General features: G+C 55.4%; 3 protein-coding genes across 3 annotated transcripts in view; 1 reads left to right on the forward strand and 2 right to left on the reverse strand.

Annotated features, from left to right (window-relative positions):
* The window catches only part of GUITHDRAFT_135893 (hypothetical protein), a gene marked incomplete at both ends in the record, with an annotated part of 7,435 nt that extends 3,451 nt beyond the window's left edge, over window positions 1–3,984 (forward strand). Inside the window, 5 exons of the mRNA XM_005836653.1 lie at window positions 218–2,563; window positions 2,612–3,058; window positions 3,132–3,165; window positions 3,342–3,491; window positions 3,701–3,984. Of these exons, the coding sequence (XP_005836710.1) occupies window positions 218–2,563; window positions 2,612–3,058; window positions 3,132–3,165; window positions 3,342–3,491; window positions 3,701–3,984 (3,261 nt within the window). The remainder of the gene's footprint in view (window positions 1–217; window positions 2,564–2,611; window positions 3,059–3,131; window positions 3,166–3,341; window positions 3,492–3,700) is intronic.
* A 723-nt stretch (window positions 3,985–4,707) lies between these two features.
* GUITHDRAFT_67611 (hypothetical protein) lies at window positions 4,708–5,211 on the reverse strand (the record flags this gene model as incomplete). The annotated part of the gene is made up of 1 exon (XM_005836654.1): window positions 4,708–5,211. The coding sequence occupies one exon, from the start codon at window positions 5,209–5,211 to the stop codon at window positions 4,708–4,710; it is 504 nt and encodes a 167-aa protein (XP_005836711.1).
* A 6,031-nt stretch (window positions 5,212–11,242) lies between these two features.
* On the reverse strand, window positions 11,243–12,885 carry GUITHDRAFT_151442 (hypothetical protein; the record flags this gene model as incomplete). The annotated part of the gene is given in 10 exon segments (XM_005836655.1): window positions 11,243–11,283; window positions 11,305–11,661; window positions 11,679–11,737; window positions 12,279–12,285; window positions 12,369–12,395; window positions 12,450–12,505; window positions 12,522–12,627; window positions 12,660–12,752; window positions 12,786–12,796; window positions 12,807–12,885. A coding segment is annotated over 1 exon segment (183 nt), but the record flags the coding sequence as incomplete, so codon positions are not given.
* Between the last annotated feature and the right edge of the window lie 428 nt (window positions 12,886–13,313).

Below are 13,313 nucleotides of genomic sequence, written 5' to 3' on the forward strand. Positions count from 1 at the left end.
GGCAAACTTCTTTGTAGACTGCATCGATTTTGACAAGGAGTCGAAAAGTTTGAGAGCTGGGTAGCGACCGACAAGGGAGAGGAGGAGAGGAGAAGAGGAGGAGAGGAGGAGAGGAGGAGAGGAGGAGAGGAGGAGAGGTGGAGGAGACAGGTGTTGAGAGGACAGGGAAGGAGAGGGTTGAATCCTTCTCTTCTTCATGCTCCTCCCTTGCAAGAAGGTGACATACCCAAGGGCCCTCCTCCTCTTGCTCGCATGTCCTCTCCTCGCTTCCCCCATCCTCATCGAGAGACCGAGCAACGGCAGCGAGTTCTTCCTAGACGATGGGGTGCAGGTGCTGCTGCACGTTCACCGACCCGCCATGGCGTGCGAAGGGAGCAACGACACGGTTCACCTGATGCTCGATGGTGTCCCCGTCGCCGCAATGAGCATGCAACAAGCGCTGTCTCCGCATCCTACCTCCCTCGAGCGCCTCCGTCCTGGCCCCCACGTCCTCACGGTCATGCTCATGTCAAGATGCAGAGACAGAACGTGGGTGGAGGAGGATACAGCGTCCTTCGACGTGCTTGCTGAGTTGAGGATGGGGAGGACGATTGTGGAGGAGAAGACGACGAGAGGAGGAGAGGAGCCTCTGACTGGTCTGGACGAGGTTGCTCTGAGGTATGCCTCCTTCTGCAAGCACGTAGGGCTCTTGCCTCGTTCGTCTCCCTCGTTTCTCCTCCATGTCGTCATGGTAGCTGACGACCCTGAGCTCCTCCTCCTCCACATAGAAGAGCACGCCGACTTCGTCGACCTTCTCCTTGTCCTCCAGGTCTGCTCCTCCGATCCCTGCGACAACATCGTCGACGCATGCCAGGAGCTCGCTCCCGCAATCCAGCCTTACCTCCACAAACTTCAGCATCGCTTCCTCTTCGCGGCATCGGAGGAAAGCGCATGGAACGCCGTCGAGCTCCCGCTGGAGCTGCTGGAGGACGAGGACCTTGTGCTGGTGTCGAGAATTCTCCAGGTGCCCAAGAGGTCCTCAGTCAAGATGCTCCGCTTCTGCCAGTCCTTCCCGCTCCCCCTGCTCCTGCAGGCGAGTCTGTGCAGGAGAGACTTGCGACACTGCTTCCCTGCCTCGGACGGGCCGCGCGCAGCCACAGCAAGGATGATGAAGTCGTTCATGTCAGTTCACAAGCTGCGGGGCCTCGCGCTAGAGGATGAGGGGATGAGAATCCCTGCTGCTGCCTGGACCCTCTGCTGCTTCCCCTTACTTCACACAGCCTCCTCCTCCTCCTCCTCCTCCTCCTCCTCCTCCTCCTCTTTCTCTCCCTCCTCCTTCTCCTTGGGATCTCTTGTCAGTAACGTCTGTGAAGATGGTTCAGACCAGGAAGGAGGAGGAGAGTCGCAGGAGGACGTCTGTCATGATCTCCCTGCTCTAGTCCTTTTCTCTCCTCGCTTGCGCTTCCTCGCGCGTCACTGCCCGGCGATCGCTGCTGCTGCTCCCTCAGTCTCTGCAGCCCAGCTCCAGCTCCCTCCCCTCCCCTCCCTTCCCAGCTCCATCAACAGTTGGATCAGCCTGCCGGATCACCCGGGGGTGTTCCAAGGGTTCGTGGCCTTTGTGGTCGTGCATGCCCGAGACAGGGAAGGGAAGGAGGTGGGGGCTGAGGTGCTGTGGTCCAGTGTGAACTCTTCCTATCTGTCCTTCCAAGTGACGGGAGCCATCGCCTCCTCCTCCGTCGCCGACTTGCAGAGCTCTTCTCTCTTCCTGTGCTTCGTGCCCAGAGTGCGGGGGCAGCCGGGAGAGGAGGAGGAGCAGGCGGAGGCGGAGCAGGGAGTGAAGGAGTCGCAAGGAGAGCAGCAGCAGGTGGTTGTCAGGGTGTACATAGGAGGTCGTGAGGTCTCGAACAGTCCGATGATGGTGCAAGCAGAGGCGGCGAGGAAGGCAAGGAGAGGATGCGTGAGGCCAGGAGTGTCTGCGCTGGTGAATCCTTGTCAGCGGAAGAAGGAGGCAGACGCTCTGCCGCCTGAGGAGGAGGAGGAGGAGGAGGAGGAGGTGGTGGAGGAGGAGGAGGAGGAGGAGGAAGATCAAAGGAAGCAGAGGAGGAAGGAGAAGAAAGAAAGGGAAGAGGAGCAGAAGAAGAAGGTTGGAGTCAATGCGGAGGAGGATCGTTGGGGCTCTCGACCCTTGTACAGTGACGTCACACGGTTGTCTCTGAACCTCTACAGACTTCGAAACGTCTGCATTGCGAATCGAAGCATCCTCTTCTTCCCCATCCCCTCCTCCCCCTGGTTTCAGCTCGATCATGACCCCGTCCTCCTCCTCGGAAGGCACTGGTGGGGGCAGTGGAGCTCGAAGTACTGCTCCGTGACCTTGAAGCGAGGAAAGAGTCTCGTCGACTTCATGAAACAGAATGGCATCAATCTGGATGACGGCGATGCTGGAGAAGCAGGAGCAGGGCCTGTGTATGTGACCCTGGAGGGCCCGTCCTCGCACTTTGGCCACACGTTCACAGACAGCATGCTGCCTCTCTTCGCAACGATCAGCTTCGTCGAGCAGGAGAGGAGGAGGGAGAGGAGGAAGATCGTAAGTTTGCACCGGATATGAAATGCTGCTGATGTTTTCATCTCACAGATCCTCTGGCCCCACTGCGCAAACTTTTGCCCCATCAAGGGAGACAGGAGGAGTCAGGGTAGATTCCGTGATCTCTTCTATGTAGCCAGCAGTCACCCGCAAGTAGACCTACTCTCCCTCTCCTCCTTCTCCCTATCCCTTCGCTGCCGCTGTTTCAAGGAGGTCGTCCTAGGAGAGCTCATCGACACTCGGGTCGGGTATCAGCGAGACAACCGCAGGACTGTTCCCTTCCTCGAGGACCTCGCCGACGCTGTTCGCATGCTCAGGAGGAACATCCTTGGCAGTACGGCATTTCGCAAAGTTGACCAGCGGGAGAGGAGGAGGATGACGTTGGTGAGGAGGAGGGATCGACTGGTAGTGAACATACATGGATTGGAGAGGTTGGGACAAGAGCTCGGTTTCCTAGCCTTCCAAGTAGACTGGGAGCACCTACGTCTCTTTCAGCAGGTCAGAGTTCTTCCTCCTCCTGTTCTGCCTTCTGTTCTCTCCTTCCTTCTTCCTGCTCACCTTGTGCTGTCAGATCCAAGTCATGGAGCAAACCGACGTCCTTGTTGGTGATCGTTCCAATCTCACTTGTTGCATCTGAAATTCTCTCTCGTTTCCTCCCTACCTCCCCGTTCAATCTCCTCTGCTCTCCTCCCTTCTCTTCTCTTCTCTCCATCCTCCTCCCCTCTCCTCCTCCCCTCTTCTTGCCTCTCTCTCCCCATCTACCCCCTCTTCTCCCTTTCAGGTGTTTATGGTGCTGGCCTAGTCAAGATCGCCTTTGCTCGTCCTCTCAGTCTCCTCCTCGAACTTCTGCCCTACTGCCTTCACAACGCATCTGATTTCTGGGAGATCTCTTCATCCTTGTGGATCAGACATTATGTATGGAGGAATGCCTGTAAGATCCTACTCAGTCCCTTCCCTCTCTCCCTTCCTTCCTCCCCCCACTCTCCCTTCTCTCCTCCCTCCTGCGACTCTACCTTCTCTCCTCCCTCTTCCAAACTCTCTCTATGACTACCCGTCTTTCCTTCTTTGTCCTACTACCAATCCTCTCCTCTACATCCCTTTCCCCTCTTCGTTGCCCTTGCTTAAGCTTTCCTCTATCAGATCGAAATGCCTCAAGCTGCTCGCTTCCTACTGTCTCATGCTTCCAGTCGGACTGCGGAGATGATCCTCCCGAGGGCAAGATGCTGCTGGCAGGGAGCAGTCAAGATCCCCTCAGGCAGGACACGCTAGTCAATCTCGACGACATGCGAGTCTTGTTTCTTGACATGCTCGCGTTCCTCGGGCATCGAGACTGGTCGAGCTCGGTTTTGGAAACAGCGTGCAGGCTAAGAGGAGGGCGGGTAGTGTGTCTGCAGTCCTTGAGCAAGGACGACCAGAGGATCTGAATGGACGAGACTGACGAAAACAACAACAAGAAACGAGGAGATGCTGTGTGTGACTGTGACAAGCTTGTGCGGGTTGTGATGCTACAGTCCTTGAGGAAGACATGGCCAGAAAGGACAGGATACCAGGCCTCCTCCCTCTTCCTTCCTCTTCTCCCTCTTCCCTGCTCTCCTCCCCACGAGCTGTTGACGCGACTGTCAGTTCGCTTCTCCTGTCATGGCCGCGGCTGCCGTCAAGTGGAAGGTGAGCAGGCGCGAGGAGGCAGAGCGCATGGAGCAGGGAGAGAGGGAGCAGGGGAGGAGCTCATGGGTAGCGGCAGGTGAGGCGATGCAGGACAAGCTGGTGGTTCTGCCGGCGCCAGGAGGAAGCATCAGCCGGTGTGGGGTTATTCTTTGTATGTCAAGCGCTAGGGAAGGAAGCGAAAGACGAGGAGGGAGAGGGTGAGGGCTGCGAGGAGGGTCGACATGTTATCAGAGGTAATCAAGTGAAAGGTTCAAGGCTTACCTCCTTCAGAGCTCCTTCTTGCCCTCCTCTCTGATCATGCCCTCCGGCAGCTCGCGCGTGTAGATGTACTTGTCCGACCCCTTGCCGAGCTGCAGCACACAAGTCAACCTCCCATCTCCTCCCCCGCGCGTGAGCATCGCGCGACCCTCAGGCGTCACTGACCTCCTTCTCCGTCAGCGGCACGCGCCTGCGAGGCGAGTTAGGGGAGGGAGGCAGCAGGGTCAAGCGCGCAAGTACCTCTCCGACGACAGGTAGGCCGACAGGCTCGGCAGCGAGGCCATGCGGGTGACGAAGGCAGAGAGAGACTTGTATCCTGCCCGGTCCAGGTACTTGTCTCCCACCTCCTGTAGGGTGTAGAGCGCGTGGAACATCCCGACGTCGGCGTACGTCAGCCTGTCCCCGACGAAGTACTGCTTCGACCCCAGCAGACCCTCGCTCTTTTCCAAGTGCATACGCAGGGTCAGGACATCCGGTAGTGTGCTCTCAAGGCCTTCGTGTACTGCAGCTTTCCTCCCCATGATGTCCTTCGAGCCCTCGAATACCATGTCCACCATGCTCTCCTCCTCTTCCGTCGCCCCCGAGAGCCCCAGCTTCTTCGACAGGTACCGCACGATGGCACCTGACTGTGCCAGCCAAGCCTCTGACCCGTCGTCCTTCTTCACATGCAGCACGGGCATCTGACCGAAAGGAGCAAAGGACTTGTACTCCTTGGTGGTGAAGTACATCACGCTGTCATCTGCCATCAACGCTATCAGCAGGGATGAAACGAGCAGCAAACACGAGCAGCAGACATGAGCAGCAGACATGAGCAGCGAACATGAGTAGCGAACATGAGTAGCGAACATGAGCAGCAAACATGAGTAGCAAACATGAGCAGCAGGGCATCTACAGGGGTAGCAGGAGGCGCTGGTGACTCACATGGGGTCTGCGAGATCTCAAGGATGAGACGAGGGAGTTCGCCGAAGAGCTGAAGGCAGAAGTAGTGGAGCTCGTAACGAGGCTCACAAGCCCCTTGAGGACGAGACCTCAGGACGAATCGATCGAGCTCCTCGTAAACGGAGGCAGGGCCTCTCCTTCTTCCTCCTCCCTCTTCTCCTCTCCCTCCTCCCTCTCTCGCCATCTCCCCGACTGCTGCAGGACTGCTGCTCGAACAAACTATTGCATCCCTCAGCCCCGCTCAGCCCGGGCCCTTTGCCCGGGTGCCAGCAGGGGTGCCAGCCCGGGTGCCCTTTTATTCCATGTTTAAAGAAAACATCATCCTGACTATTCTCAACGACTTGATGCTGATGCGCCTGCCAGTTCTTCTTGAATTGTTTCCTTAACTTCTTCACGAATGTATTCCATTTCAATCGCCCTCTGCGGAAACTGTAGCCCGAGTTCCATCCTTGAAGGCTCGTCTGCATTTAATGATTGTTCCGATCAGTGTCAGCTAGCACGTTGTTCATATGCTGCAGAAGATGGTGAGAGAGATGAAGCGGCGGATCAAGGAGCAGACAAGCCTGCAGTGCTTGTCCGACGTGAAGGAAGCGATCGACCTTGGGGATAATCGCATGCAGAAGATGGAGCAGGGAGTGTCTCGCATTTGGAGGTGTTTGTGGTCTTCGTGGAGTTTGCTCGGGCGTGTGAGGCAGAGAAGTTCATCACACCCGAGTCAGGCTGAAAGGGCGACAAGGGCAGGGACTGGCGTAGAAGGATCGCTGGTATCGAGAGAAGCGAAGGAGCTGCCCAAGAGGTCAAGTTCAACGGGGAGAGTCTGGTAAAGGTTCCTTCTCTATTTTCTTCACTGTCAGCGCTCACTTGTCCTGGGGAAACAATGACTTGATAAAGCTGATGCCGAACAGCTCCTGCTCCTGCTCCTGCTCCTGCTCCTTGCCACCCTTGTTTTCGAAGCCGTGTTGGTAGATGATGTTTGAGTGCATGGTGCTGCTGTCTCTGATCTGCCTCAGCGAGGAGTCGTCAAGGGGTCGGTGCTCGTCGGAGGAGCTGTGAGCGACGCAAGTCTTCTCGACGTGGATCCTCACGACGCTATCTCGCACTTTCCTCATCATTTCCTGATTGACGATGGGCAGGGTGAGCTCCTTCCCTTCTCCCTCCGTCAGCTCAGCCACGTCGACTTGAACCAAGCCAACAAAGTCATCCTTTGACATCTGGAAAGAAAGTCAGTCAGAGCATAACGTTGCACGTCCAACTTCTTCATCACAATCATCTACATCCTTCTCCTCAATTAGGATCCTGGTCATCGAGTCCCTAATCATCATGACAATCATCGTAATCTCTAGCAGCCACAACCACAACCACAACCACAACCACAACCACAACAACTCGTCCTCCTCCTTGTCTTCACCATGTCTTTATCCCAGACAGTGAGGAACATGGTTGTCGTCTGCGGCGTCAGCGTCCACTCGAACGTCTCGTCCCAGACGGGGTTGAGGCTCTTGGGGATAACAGAAGATGTGAAGGTTGACGTGCCTTGGCAGGAGTCGAGGAACAGGATGCAGTACGCGTCGCATCCTGACAGCAGGTCCATCCTCGGAAGGTTCTTTGCGTCTAGCAGCCGCACCCGCAGCACCTGCTCCTCCAGATCCCCTTCTTGCCCTTCAACCTCCTCCATCCCTTCCTCCTCCAGCAGCTTCGCTGGCCTCCTCCCCTGCTCGGCCGCCAGCTCGTCGAGGTGCTGGAGAAGCCGCTGCTGGGTCTTGAGCAGCTTCATCTGCCCGATCTGCATGGCGATCTGCCTCCTCATTCCTTGCAGCGCGTGCAGCTGCTGCAGCTCCTCCACCCTTGTCTCGACCATGCCCGACGGGTCCATCCCGTAGCGCTGGATCAGGTCGAAAGCAGCCCAGACCTCCTGCTGACTCAAAGCGCTGCTGTCCTCATTGCAATCCTCAGTCCTCCCAAATGCCTCCGCTACCTTTCCGTCCACCCTGACTGTCACCTTCCCTATCTCCATCCCATCCTCCGTTCCGGCCATCTTGTCTTCTTCCTCCTTCTTTTCCTCCCTTACGCTCTTGCCCTTGCTAATCTTCTCGAGCGCTCGACGAGCAAACAGCGCCATGTCGAAGGGATCGACCTGAACTCCGTTTGACAGCAGCACAGACTTCTGCTTGCTGTACTTGTGCTCCACCAGGTCTCGCTGCGACTCTCTCGTCTCCATCGCTGCTTGCTCCTCCAGTAGTACCTCCTCCAGCATCCGATCCGACACGAACGCCTCCGAGCTCAGCATATTCCTAGCTCCGTTCCACGTTACGTCCACCAGATCGTCAAGGATACCCTTGGACACGGATGTCTCTCCCTTTACCGCCGCGTACGCGTCAACCAGGATAGCAAGGAAGATGTTGAGGAGGAGGAAGAAGGCGATAAACAGGTAGCTCCACAAGAACACGTGGAACGCGACGTCAGGTGCCGCATGCGTCATCTGCAGTCATGTCAGCTCTCCCACCCCTCGTCCTCTCCCTCTTTCTCTCCCTCCTCTCCCTCTCCCTCTCCCTCTCCCTTGCTCTGGTCACCTCCGAGTAAAACTGCGTTGTGTCCATGCTCAGCAGGATGATGATGAGGGTGATGCAGGAGCTGCTCATGTCCTTCATGCCCTGCCCTTCCATCTCAGCATGTCGGACATAAATCAGGAGCAAGAGCAAGAGGATCAAGAGCAAGAGCAAGAGCAAGAGCAAGAGCAAGAGCAAGAGCAAGAGCAAGAGCAAGAGCAAGAGCAAGAGCAAGAGGATCAAGAGCAAGAGCAAGAGCAAGAGGAGCAGGAGGACTATGTTCAACCTCGTACTGATGTCCAAACAGAAGGTTGCCGACTATGGCATAGGAGAAGAAAATAATCCCAAACAGCAGCATAAAGTGCGTCAGATCCTCAGCTGCCCGCGTGATCGTCCTCGTGACAAGCCCCATCCTCTCTTGGAAGTCAAGCGACTTGAGCATCCTGAAGACGAAGAGGATGACGCTGACCCCCGCGAAGTAGGAGAACATGCTCATAGAGTCCGAGATCGTCGCCGCCTTGTCCAGCAGCTCCAGGAAGTCTGCCTCAGGCTTGCTGTTGACCCGGAACAACCGTGCCCCTGCTGCACCTGCTGTTATCGCTGACGCAACAGTGTCAGCGGAGGAAGAGGAGGTGCTGGAGGTGCCTTTCCTACGGGTCTCGGACGCGTAGTCAGGGCCGTAGAAAAGGATGGGGTAGTTCGGCTCCATGACGAAGGAGCGACAGTTGCGGTAGTGCAGGTAGCAGGCAACAGCAGTAGCCCACATGAAAAAGAAGTGGATCCAGTCGATCCAGTTGAAGGGATGGGAGAAGTAGGCGAGAAGGTTTAGTGCTCGAGCCTCTGACACCAGCTCCATCAGCTCCATATAGCAGTTCACCGCTAAGAAGGTCACGAGGATCGCAGCCAGCGCGTACTGGACGGTGGCAGAGGGTCCGGTGAAGAACTCGACGGAAAAGGAGTTGATCTTGTAGTCCCAGGGGATGCTTCCTGTCTGTTCCCATCTGAAGATGAACTCGTGGAAGGAGAAGATCTTCTCAGGCTGGTTGAACGTCAAGAACGTCACCTTGACCTCCCTCGTCTTGGAGTCGATATAGCTCCCGTCCTGCATGAACTGGATCATACTTTGTGCCAGCACCTGAGTGATTCGCTCGTCGAAGTAGAGCAAGAAGCTGTCCTTGTAGGCATCAATGATGTATTTTTCTTCCTTTAGCTTCTCCTCGTCCGTGTAGTTCTGTTTGAGCTCAGATGATGACAGCAGACCGTCACCGCTGCTGTCGTACACGTTAGTGTTGTACTTGTGCGGGAAGAAGCCGAAGGGGTAAGACAGCTCCGTCTTGTCTCCCGAGGTGATGACATGGCGTTCGCTGGGCCCGTAGTACTGCAGGGGAAGCAGCTTCGAGTTGTAGATTTGACTGGACGGCATGAAGATCGGGTCAAACCCGTACGGCTCGTCGTCTATCACTTCTGAGTAGCAGTTGTCTCTGGTCTTGCTTGCTTTCACGAAGTTGTTGATGTAGCTGTTGCTACTCTCGGTGCAGTTGGCGGACCTTGTTCGCTTCTGAGCGATCATGATGGCTCCTATAATCCTGTTGTTGGGCGTCACTGCACGAACTTTGGGCTCGAAGGGAGGGATAACTTGCGGAGCCCCTTCCTCCTTGCTCCTGTACTTCCACACGCTGAACGAGCGAACGTCCGGGCAGTCAAGTTCGGAAACAAGCTTGTCTGCTCCCACGCAAGATGGAAACTTTCCAGTTCCAGGACACTTGTCAGTAGGGCAGAGGCCGTCGACAGCATCTTGCTCGTCATTCTTGCAGAAGCTGCAGACGTCGCAGTATCCTGGAGCGCGACAGAAGAGGCTTGTATTGCAGTCATAGTGAGATTGACAACTCGCGTCTGCAGCGCCTCGTCAGTCTCACACGCATGTTCCCCTCCTCTCTTACCAATATCCCCCTGATATCCCGTCGTCTGCACCTTGAAGACAACCTCTGCTGTGACGGTGACGTTGAGGATCTGCGACAGCTCGCTCAAGCTCGGTAGCTTGGTTCGAACGTCCTTGACCACGCTCGAGGCGTCTACGGAACTGACGACGTAGATGTCTGTCTCAATGCTCGCCGAGACTGTTGACGTTGAAGAGTCTCTTGTCGTTTCATGCTCTTTGCCACGGATCGACAGCGCGCCCTCCTGCCGCTTCCTTGCAAACTTCCAGAAGGCATCCTTGCTGGAGAAGGCTCGAGAAGTGGCGGAGGAGCTCGAGGACGGAGGAGAGGACGAGGCTGCTTTGGCAGAGATACTGATGTTCACTTTGATGGCTTGAGTGTCCGGGGAGACGTAGGAGGAGCTGATAATGGAGTACAGGAGCGCCTTCCACTTGTCCTCGACGTCAGTGACGCTTCCGTTACCCGGGAGCGTGAGCTTGAGGGAGAGGTGAACCTGGGAGGTGGGAAAGAAGTAATTGCTGTAGGATACGATCTCACTCGCGTACATCTTACCCTCCTTGTCTGCAGCACAGTTGATCACAGAGATGGTCTTGTACTTCATGACGCTCCAGTAGTCATCCCTGTATGGCTCTCGAATCGTAATCGTGGAACCGTTGGCGACAAGTCCAGGACATGAGCTCGCATCTGACCAGTCCGAACAGTCGCAAGTTAGAGCAGCTGGCTGACTGCCCCACGAGCTAGAGGTGACCAAGTAGCGAATGAAGGAAGAAGGAGACGTGACGGTCACTCGCTGAACGTCCAGTACCGTGTAGCCGTACGTGGTCGCATATTTGACGGGTGTCAAGACAGGACGCTGAACCTCCAACGGACAATCGGCACCTCCCCATGTGATACAGACGTGAGCAAAAGTGTTGCCGTAGATACTCGCGTAGGCGACGAACCCGCCGTAGTTGGAGGTGAAGGTCCCAGGAATGTCCTGCATGGTTCCACAAAGTGAAGTGTAGCTTGAGGAATAGTAGCAGTCGTAGCGATTATTCGGGCAATCTGACAGTTGCAAGTAGGAGTTAGAACACATCTGGATTGCTTCGCCCAGTTCGAAGACTTTGACAGTTAGGTTGACAATGTCGGCTCCATCCGGCTGGATGTACCAACTACAATAGAAGTAGTAGTAAACATCCCCAGGAATCACGATTGCTCCAGACTGTGACGTGTAAGTTTGACCACAACTGACATCTCTCAACTCGTTGTGCTTCGCAAGGTCTTGACCCTTCGAGTCAAATCCTTGAGCCTTCACCTGATCCCCCTTGCTATTTCTTTGTAGAATCACATCTTCCTTGTTCTTGTCAACTTTCTCCATGCCCTCAGGATCACCTTTCTGCACAGAGCCCTCGCTCGCCTCCTCTCCATCATTATCATCATCAACATCATCATGTCGACGACGCTTCCTCTCTTCTCGCAGCCTTTGCCGCACAGATCGCTGATGCTCTGCCGCCTTCTGCTTGACAGCTCTCCGAGCCCTCGTCTGCTCGCATGGCTCCCCGGCCAGCTGGATCTGCTTCAAGTTGTTGGGGGAGTACAGGGACTCGAAGGAGTAGGTAAAGGGATCGGGGAAGATGCTGCAGAATTTGACCTGCCAGCCGGTCATCGCACCGAGAGCGTTGCGACATTAGCCTAACCTTGTTCAGCAGCTCTTCTGCTCCAGTGACGGAGTCTTGCACCTTGATGGTTCCGTTGAGCCCGTACTTGGAGACAAAGGCGTAGCTCAGATCTGACGACACCAGTCACCATCATCTCACCATGACCGCAGCACTCGCAGCCATAAGGTGCATCGTCCTTTACTGCTAAATGCGGGAGAGAGGAAGCATTTCTCACCTTCAATGCTCAGAAAGTCGCAGAACTCCATGAGCTTGTCATCAGTTGAGCTCATCAGGTTGATAGGGTTGCAGACTGACGTCTGTACTGTATACGCATTCGACGCCCCTGTCTTCAGCACCTCCCTCGCGTTCCCAAAGATCTTCACGCCATTGCTCACTGGCAGAGCTGACAGGGAGCTGTCGCAGGTCTCGTCACTCCCAACACTTCCCACCAGCAGCAGCTTACTTGGGGTTGAGAGACATTCGAAGCGACAAGGCGAGGTCCTCGACGGCGCTCTCAGCGGACCTATCCTGATAGAGGTACAACAAGAGCTCGCCGTCGGGGACTTCGACAGACACTGAGCTCAGATTCATGTCGTTCTCGAAGATGAAATCTCCCATGGTTACGCTGAAGATGTTGTACAGGAAACGAGGGCGTTTGCTGTCTGTCTCCAACGTTGTTCCCTTGAAGTTGATTCCGAGCTCGGTGGCGCTGCTCTGTACGATATCTTCCAAGTGGATCACAAGATTTGATGTATTCTTGTACTGCCCGCAGTCCTTGGCGCACCCGAACCTCCCGAACCCGGGGTACTCGTCCGGGGTATCGCACTTGCCATCGCCACAGACAGGATCGCTGAAGGCCACGGAAGTCAACGTTCTCAACCTGACAGCAGACTTCAGTGAAAGTGATAAAATGATGTGAGAGTAGAGCGGTGGGGTCACCAAGAGTAGAGGTCATCGTTGTTGCTCAAGGATCCCGTAGCTTGATTCCCTGAGTTTGTGTAGCCTCCTGACCCCAGCGGAGAGAGGTTGCCGAGCAGGAGGTTGATAACGGAGATCTCGATCTTGAAGGAAGCCAGGATGTTTCTTTGCATGAACAGGAAGACGATGTAGATCACGAAGAAGCAGATGGTGGCTAAGAGTCGCATGTACGCGCCTGACCTTTCCATCTTCTCTCGCACCTTCTCAAGCATCCCCTCTATCTGGATCTCTCTTGCTAGCTTTGTTCGACTTCGCTTCGAAAGTCCGAAGGTCTTCCGGTGCTCAGTGTCCTTGATCACGCTGTCCACCTGGTCCATGTCCTCGAAGAGGCTCGTGACGGGCTCGTTCAGCAGGCTGTTCACTTCTTCTGCCGTGATCTTCCTCCTCCCCTTCCTGCTGCTCCTCAGCATCGATGACACCACAGCCCCTTGCATGGCGCCACCGACTTCCAAAATGTCAACTTAGAGTCCTAGCTCGTGTATGGTCCAATAAGATAGGACCAGGTGCTATTATCTTGGCATAGGACGGAGCCGAGATACGCTCTCATTGAGCGGCTTTCAAGGTTAGAGGGCCGTTTCCCGCCGGCTCCCAGATTCCAGATTTTTGACTTTATTCAAAGTTATTTGAAATTTATGCTGAAATATTCACCGGTGCTTTCAATACATACTCACAGGGGGTGGGGTCCCCTGCCTGTTCATATTTGATGCTCCCAGCGTACCCTCCCCACATTCTGACAATTATTCTCGATTGAGCTAATAGTATATTTCCATATAGTGCCTACCCATTCGAAAAG

The sequence above is a fragment of the Guillardia theta genome, assembly GCF_000315625.1.
Source record: "Guillardia theta CCMP2712 unplaced genomic scaffold GUITHscaffold_17, whole genome shotgun sequence".
NCBI lineage: Eukaryota > Cryptophyceae > Pyrenomonadales > Geminigeraceae > Guillardia > Guillardia theta.